Genomic DNA, 26,357 nt, shown 5'->3' with positions numbered 1-26,357 from the left:
GCAATATAGTTTTTACTTATCACAATATATGCAATAGACTCTTTGCAAGCAGATAAATGTTTATTTATTGGGTTTTGAGTATTCACACAGTTTATACACAATATAAAAATATGACAGTGGTTTTAAAAAATATGCTCGGTAAAAGTACACCACATTTCTATTGAAAATAGAATAAAAATGTTACAAAATCAAAAGGGGCATATGAACAAGCAAAGGTGTATCGAAGTTAGACAACATCTCTGCAGATGTAAGCGGTGGATTCGTGCTAGTTCCTAGGTATATACTAAAACAGCCAATCACAACAAAACTAGCTACTGGTTGTTTGAGATAACAGCAAGAGAGAAAGAGAGTGAACATAGCTAGGAGAGCTACTGTAACAGTCACAACAAAGCGATGGCTATTTATTTGTCATTAAATTCTGGGTGAGATTTCTTAAATTGATGACTAAAACACAAAGTTGTCAGCTCATGTTCTGTAGTTTTGTTACATAATGTTGCTGGCTAACACCAAGATCATCAGATGCAATAAAAGAGAAGACCTGTGTTACAGATAACAAACAATCTGAAATACTCAAATTCATCTACAACTTTAGTGTTTACTACTTCTCTCTGTGGTCTAGTTGAATGGTTTTTCTGTTAACAATAATTCGCATTATTGATTTTTATCTTGTTCCAACTTGCTTGGAAATCACAGAGGATTATGCTTTTACGCATACGTAAAAGGAAAGAATTTGATGATGCTACAAACTTCTGCACATCGTGTTTATCCGTACAAACTACATGTATATAACAAAGAAAGCAGTTCAAAATCATCTAAATACAAAGGTTGAGTATTAGGGAATAGCTCTAAAGAGGGGAGACAACAAATACGCTAACGCACGTGCTTGATGACCACTATAAAAATACTACTTTTTTCCGAGTAAGACTTTTGTCACAAAGTTTGCAATCGCGCTGGCGGGCTGTTCTGGGTCGAGCTCCGCAAACAGCAAACACTGATTTCCTCCTTTCCGTTTAGCAACAAACCCAAATATCCTAAAAACATACGGGAACATTCAGAGCAAAGTTGTATAAAAAAGCCAGTTAACACTTGACTAGCCCCTCACTCTCATCACCCCACCCTCTCCGAATGAGCTATGGAGCAAAGGGACAGTTGTTAACACTAGACTAGCACCTCACTCCCATCACCCCACCTTCTCCGAATGAGCTATGGAGCAGAGGGACAGTTGTTAACACTAGACTAGCACCTCACTCCCATCACCCCACCCTCTCCGAATGAGCCATGGAGCAGATGGACAGTTTTTAACACTAGACTAGCACCTCACTCCCATCACCCCACCCTCTCCGAATGAGCTATGGAGCAAAGGGACAGTTGTTAACACTAGACTAGCACCTCATTCCCATCACCCCACCTTCTCCGAATGAGCCATGGAGCAGAGGGACAGTTTTTAACACTAGACTAGCACCTCACTCCCATCACCCCACCCTCTCCGAATTAGCTATGGAGCAAAGGGACAGTTGTTAACACTAGACTAGCGCCTCACTCCCATCACCCCACCCTTTCCGAATGAGCTATGGAGCAAAGGGACAGTTGTTAACACTAGACTAGCGCCTCACTCCCATCACCCCACCCTCTCCGAATGAGCTATGGAGCAAAGGGACAGTTGTTAACACTAGACTAGTGCTTCACTCCCATCACCCCACCTTCTTCGAACGAGCCATTGAGCAGAGGGACAGTTGTTAAGACTTGACTAGCACCTCACACCCATAAGCCCACCCTCTTCGAACGAGCTATGGAGCAGAGGTACAGTTGTTAACACTAGACTAGCGCTTCACTCCCATCACCCCACCCTCTTCGAACTAGCCATGGAGCAGAGGGACAGTTGTTAAGACTTGACTAGCACCTCACACCCATAAGCCCACCCTCTTCGAACGAGCTATGGAGCAGAATTACAGTTGTTAACACTAGACTAGCGCTTCACTCCCATCACCCCACCCTCTTCGAACGAGCCATGGAGCAGAGGGACAGTTGTTAAGACTTGACTAGCACCTCACACCCATAAGCCCACCCTCTTCGAACGAGCTATGGAGCAGAGGTACAGTTGTTAACACTAGACTAACACCTCACTCCCATCACCCCAACCTCTTCGAACGAGCTATGGAGCAGAGGGACAGTTGTTAACACTAGACTAACACCTCACTCCCATCAACCCACCCTATCTGAATGAGCCATGGAGCAGAGGGACAGGAAGGCAGCTTGAATTTTGTGAAAGAATTCATTTGAGTTGACGTTATTATTAAGATTTGCAAGAATATCTAAAGAGGACATGAGCTCAGAAGAAATTAGACTATCAGAGGAAGTGATGTGTTCAATATACAAAGTATATTTAGTATTTAGTATAGTTAGTTCTCACACTTGTAGACCTATACACGCATGTATTTGAATAGAGGTAAGACTTGCCCTTCTGTATCACATAGCAATACTCACTTAGCCTCTTGAATGTCAGCATTCTCTAGCGTTTGCGTAAAACGTCTGTCTGCAGAGTCGACACCACAATAGGAAATACTGTCTTTAGGGAAATGTTTCCGAAAGAATACTCTGCCAAAGGTTATGGTGTCTATATGATGCAATGCTGGTGAGGGTATGTAGGTAATAGTATATGGGTAACAGTGTATTGGTAACAGTATATGGGTAACAGTGTATTGGTAACAGTGCATGGGTGACAGTCTGTGTATTGGTAACAGTATATGGGTAACAGTGTATTGGTAACAGTATATGGGTAACAGTGTATTGGTAACAGTATATGGGTAACAATCTGTGTATTGGTAACAGTGTATTGGTAACAGTATATGGGTAACAGTGTATTGGTAACAGTATATGGGTAACAGTGTATTGGTAACAGTGTATGGTTAACAGTGTATTGGTAATAGTATATGGGTAACAGTGTATTGGTAGCAGTATATGGGTAACGGTGTATTGGTAGCAGACCACAGGTAACAGTGTATTGGTAGCAGACCACAGGTAACAGTGTCAGTAGCGGTGTACAGGTAACAATGTATTGGTAACGGTGTACAAATAACAGTGTATAGGCAGGGGTATACAGGTGACAGTCCACAAGTAAGACGTGAAACTAAACAATGTACCTATAGCAGGGTAGAGGTAGCGGTGGAAGGTAGTAGGTTGTAAGTAACAGCCATAGACCTATTAACTATACAGTATAGTTAATAACTATACTGTATAATAGTTATAAATAGTTTTACTAAATAGTATAACTATTTAGTATAGTTAATAGGTCTATGATAACAGCTAACAAATTGATGTACTCTGTGAAATTTATACAGTATATTTCTGCTAGCCAGGGCTGTAGTTTTCTTATATAATATTGTGTTATACATATAAAAAGCACTATTATATTATTAGGTAATTCATGAAAAAATTATGTCCTCTTGGGGACTCCTAAAATATGACTGACTGCTGCGTTAGAGCACATACTTTCTGTTGTTGTCTGTTATGGTAATGCCTTCAGCTGATACTTTGAATGTAGCTACTGTTGTTTCAAGAACTTCTTTGCTGAATGTTTGATGCACGGCTCTAGAGATAGCTTGAGGGCCTGTCAGTGACTCGGTATCCACCTCATTCATATATATGACGTGGCATGCTGTATCGAAACACAGCATAAGCGGACGGCAGAAAAAAACACTCAAGTGCAAAACGTGTCAGACAACGGTTGAGCTTATGTACTTGACTTGATATGCTGCAGCAGAGAAAACTTCAATTTGAAAACAAGACAGAAAATCACTGAGATACTTTGTATCCATATCTGAATATTGGTATCCTAGAAACATAAGGTGACCTAGCCATTCTGATAACTAAAGTACCTGCGCCACGCTGCAACAGGTCTGCTGCTGTGCTGAATATCTCACTGCCACTCGAAATTCTGTTGCTCAATGCTGGCCCATCTGGTTCATCAGGTGACTGCTTGTTGAGCTGGTACTGATCTAAAGACAGTGAGGTACAATGCATCAAACTTTATCAGATGGCATCAGACTTTATAAGCCTCCATCAGATGTCATCAGATTACAGCAAGCTACATCAGACTACATCAGACTGCAGCAAACTGCACTCTACTGCCACTTACTGCATCGGACTACATCAAACTGCAGCAAACTGCATTCTACTGTCATTTACTGCATCAGACTACATCAAACTAGATGACACCTAATCAGATTACAGCATGTTATATCAAACTCTACCAGACTATGTCAAGTTGCATCAGACTACATTATACTGTATCAGACTACAGCAGGCTATACCAGATTACACCATACTGCAGCAGACATCATCAGACTGCAGCAGAGTCTATCAGATGTATCAGACGGCATCACACTACATCAAATAACCTAAGACAACTCAAGTCCTCATGAAAAGTTTATCAGCAAACTATACAATATATGGATAAACGTGCATTTTTTTAATACATTAAAAAAAAATCTTTAGGTTTTCATTAGGAGTGGATGACTTCTTGTGAATTACGTAAAGTGTAAGCAAAAAGGCAAAGAGGATAAACAATATTTTTTAAATCTGTATTTGGTTTACTGTTTTTTTATTGCGATTGTAAAACTAAAACACCTTAACTAATGTTTAATACATATAGTAAGTAAATATTCTTGACAGATAGCGGAGTTATCTCAAGTTGATGCGTAGAAGATTTGTAAGGGAGATTCTGGTCTCCCTAGTAGTACTCACAGTCAGTACTAGTAAAGTGGTGGTTGGGTATAATGATGTACATGTACTAAATGAATAAAATTTGTAATGCTGTCCAAGGATTGCTAAAGCCAGGTGTATTGGTGCAGGTAGCCAATTTATCTTCTTTAGATGCAATTAAACCTACTGTAAGATTAGCAGAGAGTAACAGTTTAGGAGAGAAAGCTAAGTTACCAAGTGAAAGTGTGGTTAATACTCGAACCTAGAATCAATTGTTACTAAAACAAAAAGCACTCAACTACCATCTGACTCCTTTTTCAACTTTGGAGCTCTTTCTTCTTTTATTATCGTGTCTTGGTTCGAATCTCTAATATTTATTGACTCTCATAGACAGAGTTTTGATTGATTCATGTTCTTTTTACGGCCCATAGCTGCCTAGTGCGTGATACAAACTTGTAATGACTAGCATAAAGTACCTTCTATTAAACTAAAATATACCAATTTTTTTCACCAATTTTTTTCTCCAATTTTTTTGTTACCAACTTATTGAACTGGTCATGACAACATTTTAGATTATCCCCAAGCACAATCTCTCACAGTACTTTATGAGATTCTTTTGTGTGTGAGTTTTAGGAGGACATATTGAGAGCTCTTGAAGCCCAGCCCTTTCTCTATTTAATACCAATACTATGTTTTGTCTCTATCATTTAGTGGTAGTTTTATAAACTTTAGCCTCATTTCTACTTGCTTCAGCATTAGTTGACTCGGAGGTAATGTTGTGGCTGTCAAATCGCTGAGCTTTTGCATAAATACTAATACATGTTTGTCCCCCTCTTCAGTAGCAATAACTCATCTGTATTGTAACCATCAGAGGACACATGCAAAACATGATTGTCAGAACTGTGATTATGAGTCCAAAATCTTATAAGGCCACCGAGGCAGGGCTACCCAATACCCAATACAACCCATAAAACTTGGGCGTTTTTGCTCACACTTACAAGGCACTGGAAGAGATCAGCTTTCCTTCCTAAATATATCATGGCATTGTATGTGCATAGATTTATAGCATTAGTTACCTGGATCTGGTAAAGAGAGCTTGCAGGGCAGAGCTAGCGGGGTTATTGTGTGCTGGTATATGAGAGATGCCAGGCTAGCTAAAACAACAAGATATGACATTGCATGACATGTACTCTATGTCATGCAGTGACATAAGAGTACCTGTCTATGCCATGGCATGGCAGGTACTCCTATGGAACTGCATAACAGTTACTCTTATGGCACTGTTACATTTTAAAAATGAAAGTCTTATTGACTTAATAATTATCACCAACTCACTACAATCACTTATCAATGCCAGATCAATGAAATTCCTCAACTACCTAGCATAGGCAGCAGTTTTTTATCCGTTTGATCGATGACAAAGTGGTGAATAAACTGTTTCAGTGCAAGCAATAATGGTAATATAAAAATGCAAATATAAAAAATCAACGATTTTTCATAATTATCCCTCTGACTAAAAAGTGGTGTGGACCGATTAATAGGATTTTTTCAACTAATTAGAAATTCTATCAAAGATAAAGACAAGCGATGAAATTGTCAAAAGCTATTTAAACTTTAGCGTTTCTATTGTCTTTATTACATCCTAGAGCTTCTATGCATCTTCAATGTTTCAGGTTAACAAGAGCGGATAAATCAGTTGAATTAAAGAAACATGGCTTTCAATGCCAGCTAGAAGGTTTCTCCATAACAATTCTCATTCTAGCTCATCATTTGAATTTATATAGTGGGAAACACCGGCTTGTCTTATTAACACGGTCTGGTGTCTGTTACCAGACAACAATGATACACAGGAAAACAGCTTCAGTCAAGGCACCCATTTCGGTTAAATACATGTATATATGAACTGAGAAACCTTATTTAGAGAGCACAACTTTCACCATAAAAGTGTTTCAATATGGCCGATCAGCGCAAGACATAGAAAAACTTACTAAGAGACAAATGGGTTTGCAAACGTCCAACAGAATACATGTTAACATGAGAAACAAGCATGACATGAATATTACTAGTCCTTACAGCTCAGCATTGTCAACACAAGGACTTACGAAATACAGGCTCATTGGGACACCCTTTCAGTTTCACACCCTTTGGAGTAGGCTCAATCAGATAGAACCGTACATATTCAGCAGCCGGGTCAGCCCCAGGCTTCACTTGAACATTGCCTGGTAGCTGGTGAACCTTGACTGCCAGCCCAAAGGCCCCTGGGAAACTGTTGCTGTCTCGCACTATGAACGTGCCTGGACTTGAATTCTTCAGCAATGATATGACTAAAACAGCGCATTGTCGCTTGATTATGTAGATGATATAATAAGAGGCAAACTTGAAACAATTTCGGTAAAAGTAATAAACTTTATCTTCTATATTTCTCTTTCTTCATCAAAAAAAGCATTAAGTTCGGCAAGCTCAGTAAGTGCATAAGTAGGTAATTTACCAGAAGTGGTCCTTCATATAAATGCACCCAAAAATGTTAAAAACATTTAATGGCTTGTATAGAGCAGTGTAAGCTATCATCTAAGCTGGAAAAACAGACTTTATTTACAAGGCGTTCTTTATTAATGCCAGGAGAATTAAAGAAAAACATTGCTGCTATGAACACAAACATGCGATCACAAATAATCACAAGCAGCATGTGACCTTTATTTTATTCCAGATAAAACTGTCAATGACAGAGCAACAGCGGCAACACAAATTACACAAGTTTTTAAGCCTATCATGCCTCGAGATGTAACAATCGCAGAAATTCTTGAATTGAGTAGAGAACACTACAGTATTTAGGTTTATAACGAGCACAATCATATGCTTTTTCAAAAAATTTTCTCAGATGCCAACAAGCCAGTATACATGTATGTGAGTCAGCTCGAGCTGGTACAAAAAGGATACCTTCGTCTCTGGTGATGTTAGATTTATACCAATATTTAGAAGTGTCCTTGACAAACTTGGCTGAGCTTTGACTCTGGTCCTGAGACAGCGAGCCAGATGAGTTATTTTGTGCTTGTAGTCGACTGAAACATGATAACAAATCATGGCATGAGATTCAGAAGCCTTGTCGACATAAACTACACAGTAATTCGAAAACTCATGTTTTGAATTTTTTAGTAAAGTAACACTTTGACTTAAAGAAAATAATAGAGATTTCATACGTGGAAGACTTGTAACAGCATAAATGAAATTATAGGGAAGGTTACAAAAAAACAAAATATGACGAACTCAGCACAGGCAGAAAAATCAACTAACCCAGAAGGGCTCGCTGAGCCAGCTCCTATGGTCGCATATGTCACTCCACTGTTAGCCTGGGAGCCTAGAGTGTTAACATGCAGAGCATTATTTAATGGCAGAGTTCCATTGCCCACCGTAGCTGCTGATGAATCCGGGTTAGGGAAGGAGTATGAAGCAGATTGCTGTCGCATCATCCTATTAACACCAGAAGCGCTGACTGAGGCACAGCGACTGAAAACAGTTCTCACTCTCAGACAGAGATAGATTAAATTACAATTTTAGTTAGCAATCGGATTTCGATTATTGACTAAAGATGCAGTAATTATGTAGTCATAATCATAATGCCTGTTTTTATGAAGCAATCGGTTATCATAGCCGATCGTAATGTGGTAGCATTTCTCAGTAAACAGGATCATAGCCGAAGCCGCCATATTGCAAGATACTCCAAGTAGAACCAACCTGCTTGCAGTATCATATTCACCTTCAACAGTCGACTTGCAGTTACATTTAATGTTATAGTTAATTTCATGACTTATTTCTAATCATAATCATTCTTATTATTTGTTTGCAACATCAATCACTTCTTTTATGTATATTTAGTTTATTATTTTATTTTATTATATTTAATTTTAATACCATTTTATTCTATTATAAATGCACTCAAAACTAATACACCTGTAGGCTGCAAGTCTCAACTCTAAATTTTGGAAGAAGTGAAAGTTGCACTGCCAATTTTCATATGGGAGGCCGAAACTGCAGTTTTAACAAAACTTGGTAAAACAGCGATTGTCAACGCCCATGTAATTAATTTTAGGTGAAAGCATGTTGTTATAGTAATGTAAACCCAGTGTTTATGACAGTGTAACCAAAGGAAACTAGAGAGCTGCTCTCAACTAAAGTACTCTGTCATAGCAAAACATATGAAGCGAGAAGTCCAGCTTTCTTACATTGATTTCTTTAGCAACATCAGATGTAACCTGAGAAGGTGGCATTAACAAATGACTAAATGGATACCCGTTAACAATATTTTAAAAATTAATAGCAATTATGTAGAACCAGTTTTAAAATGAGGACAAATTCTGGCCATCTCTTAGCTCACCAAAGTTAGTAATTCTCATGTTTTAGTAAACAATAAAATAACAGCTAGCCACTGGTGAACTGGAGATGGAAGCACAGCTAGCCACTGGTGAACTGGAGATGGAACACAGCTAGACACTGGTGAACTGGAGATGGAAACACAGCTAGCCACTGGTGAACTGGAGATGGAAGCACAGCTAGCCACTGGTGAACTGGAGATGGAACACAGCTAGCCACTGGTGAACTGGAGATGGAAACACAGCTAGCCACTGGTGAACTGGAGATGGAACACAGCTAGACACTGGGGAACTGGAGATGGAAGCACAGCTAGCCACTGGTGAACTGGAGATGGAAGCACAGCTAGCCACTGGTGAACTGGAGATGGAAGCACAGCTAGACACTGGTGAACTGGAGATGGAAACACAGCTAGACACTGGTGAACTGGAGATGGAACACAGCTCGACACTGGTGAACTGGAGATGGAACACAGCTAGCCACTGGTGAACTGGAGATGGAAGCACAGCTAGCCACTGGTGAACTGGAGATGGAAGCACAGCTCGACACTGGTGAACTGAAGATGGAACACAGCTCGACACTGGTGAACTGGAGATGGAACACAGCTAGACACTGGTGAACTGGAGATAGAAGCACAGCTAGCCACTGGTGAACTGGAGATGGAACACAGCTCGACACTGGTGAACTGGAGATGGAAGCACAGCTAGCCACTGGTGAACTGGAGATGGAAACACAGCTAGCCACTGGTGAACTGGAGATGGAAGCACAGCTAGCCACTGGTGAACTGGAGATGGAAACACAGCTAGCCACTGGTGAACTGGAGATGGAAACACAGCTAGACACTAGTGAACTGGAGATGGAAGCACAGCTAGACACTGGTGAACTGGAGATGGAAACACAGCTAGCCACTGGTGAACTGGAGATGGAAGCACAGCTAGACACTGGTGAACTGGAGATGGAAGCACAGCTAGACTTTTGGTGAACTGGAGATGGAAACACAGCTAGACACTGGTGAGCTGGAGATGGAAGCACAGCTAGACACTGGTGAACTGGAGATGGAAGCACAGCTAGCCACTGGTGAACTGGAGATGGAAGCACAGCTAGACACTGGTGAACTGGAGATGGAAACACAGCTAGACACTGGTGAACTGGAGATGGAACACAGCTCGACACTGGTGAACTGGAGATGGAACACAGCTAGCCACTGGTGAACTGGAGATGGAAGCACAGCTAGCCACTGGTGAACTGGAGATGGAAGCACAGCTCGACACTGGTGAACTGAAGATGGAACACAGCTCGACACTGGTGAACTGGAGATGGAACACAGCTAGACACTGGTGAACTGGAGATAGAAGCACAGCTAGCCACTGGTGAACTGGAGATGGAACACAGCTCGACACTGGTGAACTGGAGATGGAAGCACAGCTAGCCACTGGTGAACTGGAGATGGAAACACAGCTAGCCACTGGTGAACTGGAGATGGAAGCACAGCTAGCCACTGGTGAACTGGAGATGGAAACACAGCTAGCCACTGGTGAACTGGAGATGGAAACACAGCTAGACACTAGTGAACTGGAGATGGAAGCACAGCTAGACACTGGTGAACTGGAGATGGAAACACAGCTAGCCACTGGTGAACTGGAGATGGAAGCACAGCTAGACACTGGTGAACTGGAGATGGAAGCACAGCTAGACTTTTGGTGAACTGGAGATGGAAACACAGCTAGCCACTGGTGAGCTGGAGATGGAAGCACAGCTAGACACTGGTGAACTGGAGATGGAAGCACAGCTAGACTTTTGGTGAACTGGAGATGGAAACACAGCTAGACACTAGTGAACTGGAGATGGAAGCACAGCTAGACACTGGTGAACTGGAGATGGAAGCACAGCTAGACTTTTGGTGAACTGGAGATGGAAGCAGTAGGAAATGAATAGCTGTCTCTTACTGGCTCATAGTTGATTTCTGACTAGGTTCGGTTCCCGTGTGAGCAGCTGCCGGAGGCTGATAGATGTGCTGCTGGTGGTGCATTTCTTCAGTGACAATTCTCTGCTGTCGGCCAGTTGGGGTCTGTGGGATCTGGTCTGAAAGAACAGGCGACAATGGTGCCAGGGTGATTGCGGTGATGATTGCTTATCAAAACTATAGAGGAAATAGAAAACCGTTCCTACTCGTTGACTTATATTACAACCACAGGATTTTGCGATGACTTATCATTTGGAATAAGGAAGTGTGTGAAAATAAATAGAAAGTGGAGTTCAGGCTGTCGCCTGTGCTGTGATTAAGCCGTAAGGTTGTGGATCGATGAACCACCAACCTAAGAAAATACGTACATACAAACTCGTGATCTGATGTCACACCAAAATATAATAATATGACAAGTAATAGTAATAAAATAGCAAAACTGAGAGCTGGTTAGAATAGCTATTTCAAATATTACCTTAAAGTGTTTATTTTAGTACAAAAGCTTACCTCTTTACTATGCAAGAGAAAACATGAGGAGAGCGAGTTATCACTTTTTATATTATTATGGGAGACTAGAAGTTAATATTAGGAACTGCGTAGTGGGGAGGATAGACTAACAACAATCTACATGTAGTAGAAATGAATGGAACGATACCACTTTGTAACCTGGTGTTAGGTTAAGCTTGTAAACAATGTTGAGAGAAAATGTACCACTGATAGCTGTGCTGCATTACAGGAGTGTTCTATCCTACAATAAGGAGTTCTCTAAGCTAAAGGCTAGCCTTGGCATGGCTCTCTTGGGGGATGGGGGAGAGAGTCTCTCTCCTCCCCCACTCTCGTAGAGAGCCATGCCCAGGCTAGCTAAAGGCGTAAAGGCGCTATCTATACCAAAGGAGTTGCTCACACTATAGGATTTATTTACACACAAAACTTGCCTAGACAAGTTTTGTGTGTAGATAACTCCTATAGTGTGAGCAACTCCTTTGGTATAGATAGCGCCTTTAGTTTAGAGAAATCCTTATTGTAGAATAGAGCTCTCCTGTTATGCAGCACACCTGGTATTATAAACAAGTTTTACCAGAGGCGTTGCTGACAATACAAGCAGTCTTTATGGGCTTTGTTAAAAGAGTAGACAACTTGCACATTCGAACAATAGTATGGCAAGTTTATCACTCACTGGTCTGTGGGGATAGATTTTTTGAAGAAAAGGTACGATGTGAAGAAAGTGTGTGAGAGTGGCCCCTCTCGGAGGGCAGTGTGTTTGACTGTATCTCTGCCTGAGCTATAAAAATATGGAAGACTGTGACCAAAATTACTGCTAACATACTGACCGGTATAAACAGGATAGCACAGGTTGATTTCAGAGTAACACATAACATTACTAATATAGTTAAACCTCTGCTTGTAATCGCCTAAACGCGCCATTTTTCCAACATGAGATGTAAACTCGGAACAATTACGTATGTGACTTTACTCTCAAGTAATATCTATCATATAATGTTGTATCAGAGTCGCTCAGTTTGTTAAGTAAAAGTGAGGAGGCTAACGATGAAAAGGAAAAATAAAATACAGAAATAATAAAAACATATATAAGCCTAGTTAATTTTACTTAATGTAAGTCAGAGTAAATTAAGCAATCTATATCTATCATTACCTCTATCTCTAAACCTGTGAATTGCCAGCCCTACACTTCCATTTGCACGTTTCTACAGCAAATCAACAATGCAAACGTTTTTAATAACTAATGGTTTATTAGTGTATGTTCTTTCATTTTGTATGCATTTACCTATAATGCATTTAATGTATTGCTTCGTGTAATTCTCTGCAACACTTATTTTTAGACTAGCTTAGGATTTTGGCCGTTAAACAGATTAAATGAATTACAGTGTATTATTGTGGAAAAGTATTCAACTTGCAGCAGTTCTAGGATATAAAATAGCTCTTGAAATAACTTTCTGGGTATAAATCATCATAATGTATTAATCATCTTGGAGTTGCTCACTCATGCATTATTATACTCGCATACATTGTACATTCAATACAATTTACAGCCTATATAGTGTGTGGAGCTGTTCTTTTCGTGCACAGAATCTCAATTTAATGCAAGATGCACACTCTTACTCGCTGCAGCAGATGTATTTTATCCCGTTAGCACATTGTTAATTACTGACTGATCCTAGTGCTTGTTTTACTAAGCTACTTACAAATAAGCCAATTAGTAAGTCAAACTTTTAATCTTCCATCTGGTCATGAGTTGATTACAACTACCGTCTCTTGCGTATCTGTTTGGCTCTTGCTACATCAATAATTGTTGCTATGTCTCGTGTTGCTAGCACTTGAATATCATATGTTCATTTGGAACCTTCTCTTTCAAACTCTTCGAACTTCCAAGCACTCAGCTAATAGAGCAGACTAACCTGGGTTACTCAAATTGAAAGTCGGAGTGGAGGTTGCGTCAGGAAAAGTGGGTGTTTGAGGTGTAGATGGGGTGACTGGTGCGCTTTGTATTGCCACTGGTAACCCTGGCAAGCAGTTACAGATTCTTAATTCTAGTGTTCAGCGAGACTCAACACAGCCAAGTTAAGACATGACAATGTGTGTTAGCTACTTACTAGCACCAATCTCTATACTAGCTATACCAACTGTATATTAGTCACTTACCAGTTCCACTTTCTATACTAGCTATACCAACTGTATGTTAGTCATTTACCAGTACCACTCTCTATACTAGCAATACCAACTGTATGTTAGTCATTTACCAGTACCACTCTCTATACTAGCAATACCAACTGTATGTTAGTCATTTACCAGTACCACTCTCTATACTAGCTATACCAACTGTATGTTAGTCATTTACCAGTACCACTCTCTATACTAGCAATACCAACTGTATGTTAGTCATTTACCAGTACCACTCTCTATACTAGCTATACCAACTGTATGTTAGTCATTTACCAGTACCACTCTCTATACTATTGATACAAATTGTATGTCAGTCACTTACCAGTGTCACTCTCTGTACTAGTGATACCAACTGTATGTTAGTCACTTACCAGTACCACTTTCTAAACTAGCGATGCCAACTGGCTTAAAAGAATACTCTTCCTCTTCTTCTTCCACCTCGACTCTCTGAGGACGAGCCGGGGTCTGAAAAAACATCACATCAAGTTAAGTTCAAATAAATATGCGACAAACCTGTATCTACTGATCGAGTATTTGAGGCCCAATTGTTTATTTGCTAGTGGTTTATCAGCCAAGGAAGTAGAAAGCTAAGCAAAAGTGACTGAGGAGAAACAGACCTGCTCTAAGCCCATCTTCACTTTTCGAAGTTCATCTTCCAGTTGCTCTATTCTTCTCTTTTGATCTAAACATTATATGATTATATTTATTTACGACAAAAATTGCATGCAGGTATCATCATCATTATACATTATATATATATATATATAGTTGTGATACATAGCAAAATACATGTATGTTTGTGAGTCAGCGCTATAATTAAACTTTTGCTGGAGTAAAACTCAACATCAGAAAAGACTCATCATACAACAGGCACTCTCATATTATATTCTCTAATGACTTAATGGTATATATATCCTTCGTTTTTTCGTGACATCATTCTGTCGTTGTCTGCCATCTTTATGGACAACTTTTATTGTTAAAAACACGAAGCTTCTGCAATTAATTATTGCAAACTGCTTTTGTTTGCAAATTTTTATTTTAGTATCAAAACAACACCGAAAAGTACAAAAAATCAAGAGAATGACGATCGTTTTCTACAAAGATGGCGGCTTTTTCGTGGACGAGCGCATGTGCAAACAGGGTGATGACGTCAAAAGAAACGATGGATATATATAACTGTGAGTGTCTGTTCAGTGATAGCGATAAAGTTTCAGTAACAAAAAATCCACTTCATCGACGATTCGATCTCAGAACCTCCAGCTCAGCAGGTGTTGAACTTATCCATTAGACTACAGCGTTGAACTGAGCATAGCTATCAATAATGATGAAGATATTCATTACATCAGTTAAAGTACGCATAACAACAGTGCGTCACATGTAACGATTACCAGCTGGCCTCACGAGATAAATGCCCTGCGTTGCACCACGGGTTATAAAAACAGCTTATAAACAGTTGCAGGTAATGTAGCGTAAAGGTAATGTAATAGATAAGGTAATGTAATTTTTATAAGTAGTTTTTATTACCCTCGCAACGCAAGGCATTCAGCTAGTATAGTGATAGAGGATAAAAGTGTATGGGCATGCTATACTGTGACTAGTACAGCACTTGACAAGACATGCTAGCATAAAGCGATAGATAACAGAATGTGTGTATAGCAGGAAATACAATGCATCTGCTGGGTGAACAGTGGGTCAGGGTGGGTGTATGAGAGTGTATAAAAGGTGGGTAGCTGAAATATGATAACAGTACCGCTGCGTGCAGTGGGTGTGCATCATATGGCTGTGAGAGCTCTGCAGTATTTGAATATTGACTTAACATCGAATTTCATATGCATGTAACTTTAAACTTGACAGTGTGTGGGGAGCTTAAGATGTTTGTAGAAATTCTGGTACAGATGGATGCACAAAATGCTCACACTAGGTATATTAGACGTACAGTAGACAGAGAAAAGGGTGGGCGAATAATACAATATTGTAAAAAAGTATGAGACCAACTATAATATTGATCAATGAAATATATTCCATGAAACTCTATAATTGTACGCAGTTTCTCAGTAGCAATCAGTAGTCCCTTCTTTACCCTGTGGCGTAGTGAATACAGCTTCTTCCCCACCCCTTTAACCTCCACCCCTCCTCCTTGTCAAGAGGTACCACAACTCAGCTAGAGTTCTTAGCTGTTCTTAATAGATCACTTTGCTGCCTTTGATTAATGTTGATTGCTGCTGGTATTTACACAAACTCAATTAGTTGTGCAGGTGTTAATGCACCCAGAGGACTTATCGTATGTCTACCAGTTTATCTGGTACATATTTTCATATGCCACCATAAAATATATAGCCTCCCTTTGGCTCTCTTCATTGGCTATGTCTTTCTATTATATCTCTTTTGCTAGCCCATTTTACGGTTACGGTCCAGCTTCACGGCACCTGGTAGATTTGCTAGCATACATTTGCCTGTGTGTGATGTAAAAGTTTCTGAGACACTTAGCAAAGTAGTGCAATCCACCTTACACACTGCATCGTATCAGAAATGTGACTGGTTCACCTGGTTGAGTGACCTTACACGCTGCACCGTATCAGAGTTGTGACTGATTCACCTTGCTGGGTGACCTTACACGCTGCACCGTATCAGAGTTGTGACTGATTCACCTTGTTGGGTGACCTTACACGCTGCACCGTATCAGAGTTGTGACTGGTGCACCTTGTTGAGTGACCTTACACGCTGCACCGTATCAGAGTTGTGACTGGTTCACCTTGCTGAGTGACCTTACACGCTGCACCGTATCAGAGTTGTGACTGGTGCACCTTGCTGAGTGACCTTACACACTGCACCCTATCAGAGTTGTGACTGATTCACCTTGTTGGGTGACCTTACACACTGCACCGTATCAGAGTTGTGACTGGTTCACCTTGCTGAGTGACCTTACACGCTGCACCCTATCAGAGTTGTGACTGATTCACCTTGCTGAGTGACCTTACACGCTGCACCGTATCAGAGTTGTGACTGATTCATCTTGTTGAGTGACCTTACACGCTGTACCGTATCGGAGTTGTGACTGATTCACCTTGTTGAGTGACCTTACACGCTGCACCGTATCAGAGTTGTGACTGGTTCACCTTGCTGAGTGACCTTACACGCTGCACCGTATCAGAGTTGTGACTGATTCACCTTGTTGAGTGACCTTACACGCTGTACCGTATCGGAGTTGTGACTGATTCACCTTGTTGAGTGACGTTACACGCTGCACCGTATCAGAGTTGTGACTGGTTCACCTTGCTGGGTGAACATGCCTCCATATAACATGCTATATACATATTGCCTATTCATTAATGCTCTATTACATCTATATAATTGGTGGGATTGTGCAAAATTATCAAAAACTTGATTTTTCCCGTCTCCTAATATATCTAGAGGCAGCATCAGGGCATCTGCTTTTTTCCACCTTAACCACCTAATTAACTACCTTTTACTATACTAATAATAGAATTGTGTAAGACGAGCCAGTGAGCCAGTGTTCCTGCAGTTTGATGTCAGCCATGTTGAAGAAGAGGTACAACATTTAGACTGATGCCAACCTTAGTTCTTAGGTTAGACAGATGTAGAAGAGCAGCAGTGAAAGAGCACCTCATGGATGCCAGGCTTAACTTCTGCCATCTTCTTACAGTTCGCTGCCATCTCCATTTTCTTCCGGGTAAATGACATGTTTGTAAATATCAGAAAGATGAAGAAATTCGCAGAACCAGAGACCGGCGAAAATTCAGTCATACTGAGTTGAACAAGAGCCTTCTTTATAGTGAGACTGGTAGACCTTTCTTCTATCTTAGTGAGTTGATCCCTCATGCGCAGGTCTTGTGATGCAAGAGCATTGTATTCTATACATTGTTGAGCTCTACTAGGGTGCTGACTACTAGGGTGCTGACACAGTCCTCGTTCAGTTAGAGGCTGGGCACAAATCTGGTTTATATCTTTTTAAAATCCATATATTCTCGACCAGAAAGGTAACATGTCTTCAGCTGCGACATTTGATGATGTCGCGTTCAATCCCTGCTAAGTTCTTTAGCACGGGAATTTAATTTCTATTTCTCATTTACCAATAGTGAGAGCTTACTAAACAGCAATGTCTTGGTAGCTGCTTTTGAGTATTCTGTAGCTAACCTCAAGTGGTAGTATGTGTAGCATGATTCTCTCTGGAGTCTTTCCAGAGCTTAAAAGGGATGAATGCAAACGTGTTTGTCATTTGTAACTCACATTCTACCTTGAGTTAGACAAGCACCTGAGATGGATTATTCGTAAATGCCGTATTGTCTTCTCATTATTTACTTCTTTAGTAATTGAAAAACAAAATAGAACTTATATAACCCTCAATTGAGCGAAACCTCCATTAGAAAGTAGAAATGTCTCAGTGGTATGGAAGGTATGGGTCAAGGTTAGGACTAAGAACTTTAAAGCACACGAGAAATAGAAAATAAACTAGAAGTCAGTAAAAAGAACGCACAGAACACTCTGTCAATTAATAGGAAAATACTGTTTGGCTATGGCAGTTAACTGTTCAATTCACAAATCCACAGATCGGTACTGTCTAAAAAACCAATGGATATGTTCAATCATGCATACCGGTGCATAAAAGTGCATGAGCGATTGACGACACAACTTGACTACATATTGAAGAAATCACCATTGTCAACAAATTACCTCGTGTTTGGAGAATGGACTTAAATTTTTATTCAAGATTAGCCGCTGAATAAAGGAAAGTTACAGCATTTTGATTGGCTAGTCAGCTCGTTCATTAGATTCATATTTTAGTTGAAGCGAGAATAGAATGGCCATCAGCATGGAAAGCTTTATAAAACTTATGAAGTGCAGCGCCTTATCATGGCTGATAAAAAGCTGTGTGTCCTCAACAAGATATGTTGGTGTCAGGAAATGATGAAGAGAAAGTTTGACCAACTGATTGTCTACTCGTTTAGCCATTTAAGACTGCTAATGAAACTATTGCTAGTTGAAAATAATAGATCAAAATCATAATTGGTCTCGCAACTCCTTACAGAACCGAGGGTGTGGGCTGCGAATGGAATAACAGCCATGCAGCATAATTGCTGACGGATGACATCACAACATGGAGACAGAAACAGGAAATATAGATTAGGAAAAGAACCACCAGTAGTAAAAAAGTGAGCTGGTTTATTCAGTTGCAGGATTGGTGGTGGGTGGGGCTAGAAATGAATCAGGCAATAGTGTAATCTATAGGTTTTCTCTACGTACCCTCCATAATGCTTCTCATGTTGCTCTCAAACACTGAGTGAACAACAAAGGATTGCATGAATAACTGACAACAACCACAGTACTCTGTTAAGTCACTCCTTACTAAACCTAGCAATGGAAGCTAGAGAAGAACTCATACAGACTGTCTACCCGCTAGCATGAATATATATGAGCAGATACCTTCATCTGTCGAGTCATGGAAATTATAGTGATTGTGGTGAGTGTGCGAGACATTGGTCAGAGATCGCTGTGTCACGGTTGTCTTCTTGTCTTCTTCAATTCTTTTTAACTCCTCAGGTTTTATAAACACTGTCAAAGGTTGAGGTATATTAAATACATATCATAGATAAAGGGCTTGTGGTGCTGATAGGGAAGCTCCCCAGCAGGATGTATAACCACGTGTGAAAGTTTAGACTACTGACTGCCTTGTGGGAAGAAAAAGATGAAAGCAAAGATACTGTTTTCTATGGAGTAGCAAGCGTAGTACCATATAATTACACACTTGCTGACCAGCTGTCTTCTCATGTCATACATCATATAATCAACGTGTAAAATGATAATTTTATAAAATGTTTAATAATACAGTAATAACTTTTAATGTTTTGATTTAACTCACGAACAACTAGCTTTTGAACACCATCAGTTTCCCATAATGCAACGGTGCATTCAAACGCTATTGACTATGCATATTTACAGTCTATGCAATTTTGCATATAAACGTACAGGACGAAAAGTTGAAAATAACAGGCAGCTGATATATTTCTAGTGCAGCAGAAACTCTGCATCTGCTGTTTTAATGATGATTTAGAAATTTTAGAGGAAAATTGAGCGGCCATAAACTACTGACTTGGAACTGCAGCAATAGCGGTATAGTATTGCTCGTACTCGTGAACAGCGACACACATGGGATTTAAATTCTTTCTGAATGTGTAATTTAATAATTAATTTTGGTAACAATTCACCTATTACAATATTGTTAGTAGGGTTCATGTTCGTGACAAATATTAGACTATCTTACATAGAGTTATACGAAGTTCAAGGATAACACAGTAATAATGCATTACCCATAACATAATTTTTGCAGTTAGCCAAAGGGATAGTCAGCTCTATAGCCATAACGAAAATGATTCACGTTTGTCATTGACCTACATTACCCTCGAGCGAGTGCAAGCGTGTCAAATGATTATAAACTATTACAAGAGCAAACAATTCCTGATTAACTTAAAGGTGTCTGATTCAAAACCAATTATGCAAATTGGCAGGAGGCCGAGACTTTGATGTTGTCACCCCTTCTTTAGCAATACAAGCAAGCGCCGCATGAACAGCTGATCTGGCTAGCTATATGCCCCTCACTCAAATATTGCAAGCTGTCTAAAATTACTTGAAGTGATAGTATGCTGCCGCGCACCTGTGTAGGCCTCAGGTTCCTGACTTGTTACCGGTACCTCTGCCTCAGATCTGTAAATACCCTCATAGGCGCCGACTCTTGGGTACACAACATTGGCATTGAAGTCACGATCATCCATGCTCTCCTTTCTGCGGGTCTGCACTCTCTTAAGTTCACTCACCAACTGCTTCTGTTGTCTGTGTCGCTGAGAGATGTCTTCAACTTCTCTGTTAAGTCATCATTAACCGTGAACTACCAACTAATGATACTTTCATAGCATTGTAAAGGGCTAGTTTGAATAGAAGACATGCTGAAGGATGAATGCGTTTTGTGCTACAGCATCACAGAGTGCTACAGTATATCATAGAGTGCTACAGCATATCATAGAGTGCTACAGTATATCATAGAGTGCTACAGCATATCATAGAGTACTGCAGCATATCATAGAGTGCTACAGTATATTATAGAGTGCTACAGCATATTATAGAGTACTACAGCATATCATAGAGTGCTACAGCATATCATAGAGTACTACAGTATATCATAGAGTGCTACAGCATATCATAGAGTACACAGCATATCATAGAGTGCTACAGCATATCATAGAGTGCTACAGTATATCATAGAGTGCTACAGCATATCATAGAGTACTACAGTATATCATAGAGTGCTACAGTATATCATAGAGTGCAACAGTATATCATAGAGTACTACAGCATATCATAGAGTATACAGCATATCATAGAGTACTACAGTATATCATAGAGTACTACAGCATATCATAGAGTACTACAGTATATCATAGAGTACTACAGCATATTATAGAGTGCTACAGTATATCATAGAGTGCTACAGTATATCATAGAGTGCTACAGTATATCATAGAGTACTACAGCATATCATAGAGTGCTACAGTATATCATAGAGTGCTACAACATATCATAGAGTACTACAGCATATCATAGAGTGCTACAGTATATCATAGAGTGCAACAGTATATCATAGAGTACTACAGCATATCATAGAGTATACAGCATATCATAGAGTACTACAGTATATCATAGAGTACTACAGCATATCATACAGTACTGCAGCATACCATAGAGTGCAACAGCATATTATAGAGTACTACAGCATATCATAGAGTACTACAGCATATCATAGAGTATACAGCATATCATAGAGTACTACAGTATATCATAGAGTACTACAGTATATCATAGAGTGCTACAGCATATCATACAGTACTGCAGCATATCATAGAGCGCTACATCATATTATAGAGTACTACAGCATATCATAGAGTACTACAGTATATCATAGAGTACATAGCATATCATAGAGTACTACAGCATATTACAGAGTTAGCTCAAGCCATTAGGAATGAAAAGGGATCGATTTCCATATAAACGACATTAGTGCAAGTTTTTGGCCACCAGAATCTGAGATATGAAAACTGAATTAGCATTGAATGAAAAGTAAGGCCATAGTAAACTAAGTTATCTCCCCATGCATGCCAAGGATGTAGAATGATAACTAAGTATCGAGGAGCCATAACTAAACTACCTTGATTGCTGCCGTTGACTGAGTTTACGCTGTTGCTGTGCAAGCCAGTCATAACCCGTTGAGTCAGTAGCGCTGCCTTTACAAGAGCTGCCACTTTCTGATGCCTGCAACAGACTTACTCCTTAACAGTATTTATTATTTACAACCTCGTCTGCCGTCTGGGAAAAGTAAATATTAGACAATCGGCTCTTAAAGGTGATTGATTCTAAAAAGAGCTTGTATCTGGTGAGTTGAGAAGGCTCAGCTATGCTTTGCTAAAAGGTCACAAAGTCAAAAAGCCAGCCCAAGTAGCAGCTACTTCTCTAAAGATACAGGAGATGAAAAGTGATAGATAAAAGCGCTGACAGCGCTGACAAATGGCGAGTCGGTTCAGGATGAACTTACCCAAAATTTTAGGAGGTTTCATCATTAAGTTTTCGCATTTTGCTTTATTCGCGATTTTTTTATGTTTGAGGTGATCTGACTGCCAGGATGAAGCGAAAATGCGATTATAATATCTATTGTTGCAGAAAACTGGCAGAATAGATAAGTGTAACGCTGCAACTTGAACACAATTATAGCCGATATCAACTATAGCAATGATAACAACTATAGCAATGATAGCACCTAGTAAAGTCAGTAATAGCCGATATCAACTATAGCAATGATAGAAACTATAGCAATGATATCAACTATAGCAATGATAGCAACTATAGCAATGATATCAACTATAGCAATGATAGCAACTGTAGCAATGATAGCAACTATAGCAATGATAGCAACTATAGCAATGATAGCAACTGTAGCAATGATAGCAACTATAGCAATGATAGCAACTATAGCAATGATAGCAACTATAGCAATGATAGAAACTATAGCAATGATATCAACTATAGCAATGATAGCAACTGTAGCAATGATATCAACTATAGCAATGATAACAACTATAACAATGATAGCAACTATAGCAATGATATCAACTATAGCAATGATAGCAACTATAGCAGTGATAGCAACTATAGCAATGATAGCAACCATAGCAATGATATCAACTATAGCAATGATATCAACTATAGCAATGATATCAACTATAACAATGATGCCAGCTATAGCAATGATATCAACTATAGCAATGATAGCAACTATAGCAATGATAGCACCTAATAAAGTCATTTCGACATATACTTTTCGTCTGAGTGTTTAACTGCGATCAAGTTTTGTCGATTTTAATCTTAAAACATCCTGGCAGTCAGATCACCTCAAACAACAAAAACATGGTAAGTGATAAAGAGATGTCGATACTTTCTGATAAAATGTACAAAAATTTAGCGTAAGTTCATATTATCGAGGGCCCTACCCTACCCCTACCCTTGTGGAGGATCTGTTGCGCCTCGGGCTGTAGTGAGGTGGAGAGTTCTGAGGGTCTCCTAATAGTTCCCTCAAGACTTCATCTAACTCGTGCTGCTCGTGGCCTGTTCAAGTAAAGTCAACTACCATAAGCAAAGTTAAATAATATAAATGTACAAGTATTCATAATGAATACTCATTTATAAGTATGTAGGCATGCTGTAGGTGCCTAGAACCTGAAATCAACTAAGCTCAGCAACATCTAACTAGCTATGAACTTATGAATAGCAGACTTTACTGTGATGAACAAAGCTACAAGAATCTATTATCAGTTGGCAGCCTTTTACTTGAGTACAGGACTAGATCAAGTCAGCTCTGCTTCCTACCAAGCAGCTTTTATCTTCTGATAAGAAATGAATTCATTAGATGCCCGATGAGGTGCCGACAGTGGTCTGTTAGTCAATGAAGTAAAACCAAGCATCAGCTCTATAAAGCGAAATAAAGGGGTAAGCCAGTGGTGCAGGCAAACGGCTATGCCCTGAAAAGCCTCAAGGTGCTGTCAGCTCGCAACAATTCTGATATCATGTGACCTCATCAATAAAGACAAATTATTGATGCCTTGAGCTAATAAATTAATAAGACTTAGGAATGCCAGTTATTTAGTATAGAGGGTCCTTAAATGATAAGCATAAAATGCTGCCCAAATTTAGAACTACTTAAAACTGAACAAAAAATGACTTTTTCACAACACAAATATGATGAGATGTGAAGTTTTATCAAATGTTGACTGGTATTGATTAACAACCATCTGGAGCTTACCGACTATAACCCAAAAATATGTGCGTACTTTTGGTGGCCCCTGACAGCCGAGGACCGACAAGAATAAATCAGAGTGGTAAGGGGGCCGAGCGCAGAAACAGTCCATAACATTACAATATAATAGCAGCTAAACTAATTAATGCAATCTTGTGTAAATAAGGTAACTAATTTCACTTGGCACAGGGTACTGCCTGAGTGTACTTCATCAAGTGCAGTGCCGACTACCTGCAGCCTCCAGAGATCTCTAGCACTCCCTCTCCCACACAATGTCTAGCAGTAGGCCTATGTCACACACTCTCGTGTAATATGCCACGAGAAATTAAGCTCCATCTCTAAATACAGATACTGGTAGCAAAAAACCAGCTAGATTTGAGATTCTGTGGGCATCTAATAAGATAGAGAGGTATCTTGTCAACAACTACGGGCGTATGATCAGACCCCCAGCTCTTACACATTTAAATGTCAAAAGTGTCTCTAATCAATCTTATTTCAGATTCATTATTCCTTTTGCTATTCGTTTTTTTGAGGCTGCACCTGCCAGCGGATTGCCAGATTATACAAGCTGACCATCCAATGCAGGTCTAGTATACCAAACGGATGCTCCAGGTAAAAATATTTTTTCACTCGATATGAGTCAGAAAGAATTGGTAACTTTAATGGAATAGTCATGGTTCTTTAATGGAATAACCACGGTTCCTTAATGGAATAGTCATGGCTTCCTGAAAGTTGGGCCTGAGACACATAAGGTAACTGTAAAAAAGTGTTCCGTCGTAGACGAACCGCCATTGCAAGAATCTGACAAGAAGTAAAAGTGAAGCACCTAGTGACAGTAGCTGGATGAGTTGCTGGCTGTGCCAAGACAGGCAGGCTGCATCATGTCAATATGAAGGATATTAACACCTGTCTGGAGTTGGCAAAGCTAACACGTGATGAAGATAGGAACGCAAAAGAAACATACAACCGTACCTGATGCTATAAACGCACACATAACATCTAGTCAAAAATATTGATAGTGCAAATCAAACTGGCTGTCAAGACATGCATGCTGGTGTCACTCCCTCTCCCTTTGCTACAGGTGGGTACCACAGCGAGAGAACACACAAGGCCATGCCCCAGTCACCTTCTTTCTTTAACTTTTCTCTATAAAAGATCTCTCGCAGACTCTGTCTACCGGCAGCGCCCTCAGACGTCTGCTGACCTCTCTGGTCATCGGAGAGCCCTGTACTGCTGGAGGAGCTGATGTCGACATACCGAGTTCGCGATGCTGAACGATTTTGCTCGAAAGGAGTGCGAGACCTAGATCGGGAGGCGTGCTGCCGAGGGGGGACAACTGTTATCGAGACACGACCCTTGGAGGAAACATTTGTTAGACCATACTCGTTACCTCCACTCTCGTCTGAATGGAGAAGAAAATAATAGAGAGATAAACACAAAGAGAACCAGAGTGGAGTCAAGGTTTACCTGTAAAATGAAGGCTGACAGGAAGATAAGCTGCTGGCAGCAGATGTTCACACAGAACTATGTTTAGATACAATGGAATCTATCAAAGTAGTTTACAGACATGCAACTACATGTATTTTTCAGAGACAAAAGAAAGAAAAAGCAGTTGTAACGTACAATTCCTCTAAAAAATTAGCACTTACTTGGTATGGTATGTGTTGCCATGGTTGATGAGGGCATAGTCCAGATCCAAGGTTAGTTGTGTTTTGGTGCCAAATCTCTATACCAGCATTCAGTTTTTAGTGTTGGTTGGTTGCGTCAGGCCTTCTCTCCAAGGGAGATGAGAGAGTGTAGCTTGTCTGAAGCAATAAAGTGACTTTATCCACATTCAGAACCTTGGAAATGCTGATCTGGTTGTGAACGGTACAGACACCTACACCAACCTGCTGGCGAATGACACGCAAGTCCTGAGCTAGTAACACACTTAACACTCTATCGGTTTCACACTAGACATTCCAAAACAAATATTGAATAGAGATGCCCGTGACTAACGCTAGAGTCGGCGAGCTATTACAATACGTCTGTACAGTAACACCGCTAGCAGTGCAATAGATACATGAGATATGGCTGAGTTGCTTTCAATAAAAGTCAATCAGTTAACCCAAAGCATTTTCCCACGAGAGAGCAAGTGAAACGAAAGAGAGAGTGATTGTTATATGCAATAGCGAGGAGGCTCTGGTAGCTGTGAGCAGCTCCCATCCTTTAATGATGATTCCTACCTGCGGGTTCCTACCTGCGGATGCCCAAATAACGCCTGCATAAAGACTGCTGTTGCCAAAGGAAGAC

At 40.0% G+C, this 26,357-nt stretch overlaps 1 protein-coding gene across 4 annotated transcripts; it reads right to left on the bottom strand.

Annotated features, from left to right (window-relative positions):
* Positions 1 to 41: 41 nt before the first annotated feature.
* Positions 42 to 26,357, bottom strand: LOC137392066 (tensin-1-like). Of its 4 annotated transcripts, XM_068078681.1 has the most exons (20): positions 26,291 to 26,357; positions 25,715 to 25,870; positions 23,268 to 23,377; positions 21,927 to 22,030; positions 20,382 to 20,587; positions 19,154 to 19,282; positions 18,974 to 19,006; positions 14,329 to 14,393; positions 14,083 to 14,176; positions 13,447 to 13,551; positions 12,207 to 12,311; positions 11,013 to 11,148; positions 7,993 to 8,169; positions 7,639 to 7,760; positions 6,804 to 7,025; positions 5,778 to 5,855; positions 3,876 to 3,995; positions 3,490 to 3,655; positions 2,485 to 2,595; positions 42 to 1,031 (listed from the first exon to the last, which is right to left on the bottom strand). In XM_068078681.1, exons 2-20 carry the CDS (start codon positions 25,749 to 25,751, stop codon positions 905 to 907), a joined length of 2,247 nt encoding a protein of 748 aa, XP_067934782.1. In that variant the 5' UTR covers positions 25,752 to 25,870; positions 26,291 to 26,357; the 3' UTR covers positions 42 to 904. The 4 variants fall into 4 exon arrangements, with proteins under 4 accessions (XP_067934782.1, XP_067934781.1, XP_067934783.1 ...); XM_068078680.1 differs by lacking the exon at positions 26,291 to 26,357 and having other exon boundaries at positions 25,715 to 25,933; XM_068078682.1 differs by lacking the exon at positions 26,291 to 26,357 and having other exon boundaries at positions 23,274 to 23,377; positions 25,715 to 25,933.

The sequence above is a fragment of the Watersipora subatra genome, chromosome 3 (genome assembly GCF_963576615.1).
Source record: "Watersipora subatra chromosome 3, tzWatSuba1.1, whole genome shotgun sequence".
NCBI classification, from domain to species: Eukaryota; Metazoa; Bryozoa; class Gymnolaemata; order Cheilostomatida; family Watersiporidae; genus Watersipora; species Watersipora subatra.
This window is presented reverse-complemented; position numbering and strand designations above follow the sequence as displayed.

Excerpts from the sequence above, each read along its gene's own strand:
- LOC137392066 (XM_068078681.1), bottom strand. The coding sequence starts at position 25,751 with ATGCCCTCATCAACCATGGCAACACATACCATACCAA. Across the intron at positions 22,031-23,267 it reads GATCCTCCACAAGGGTAGGG|GCATCAGAAAGTGGCAGCTC; the intron begins GTAGGGTAGGGC and ends AGTCTGTTGCAG. Across the intron at positions 19,007-19,153 it reads CCATGACTCGACAGATGAAG|TGTTTGAGAGCAACATGAGA; the intron begins GTATCTGCTCAT and ends TTGTTCACTCAG.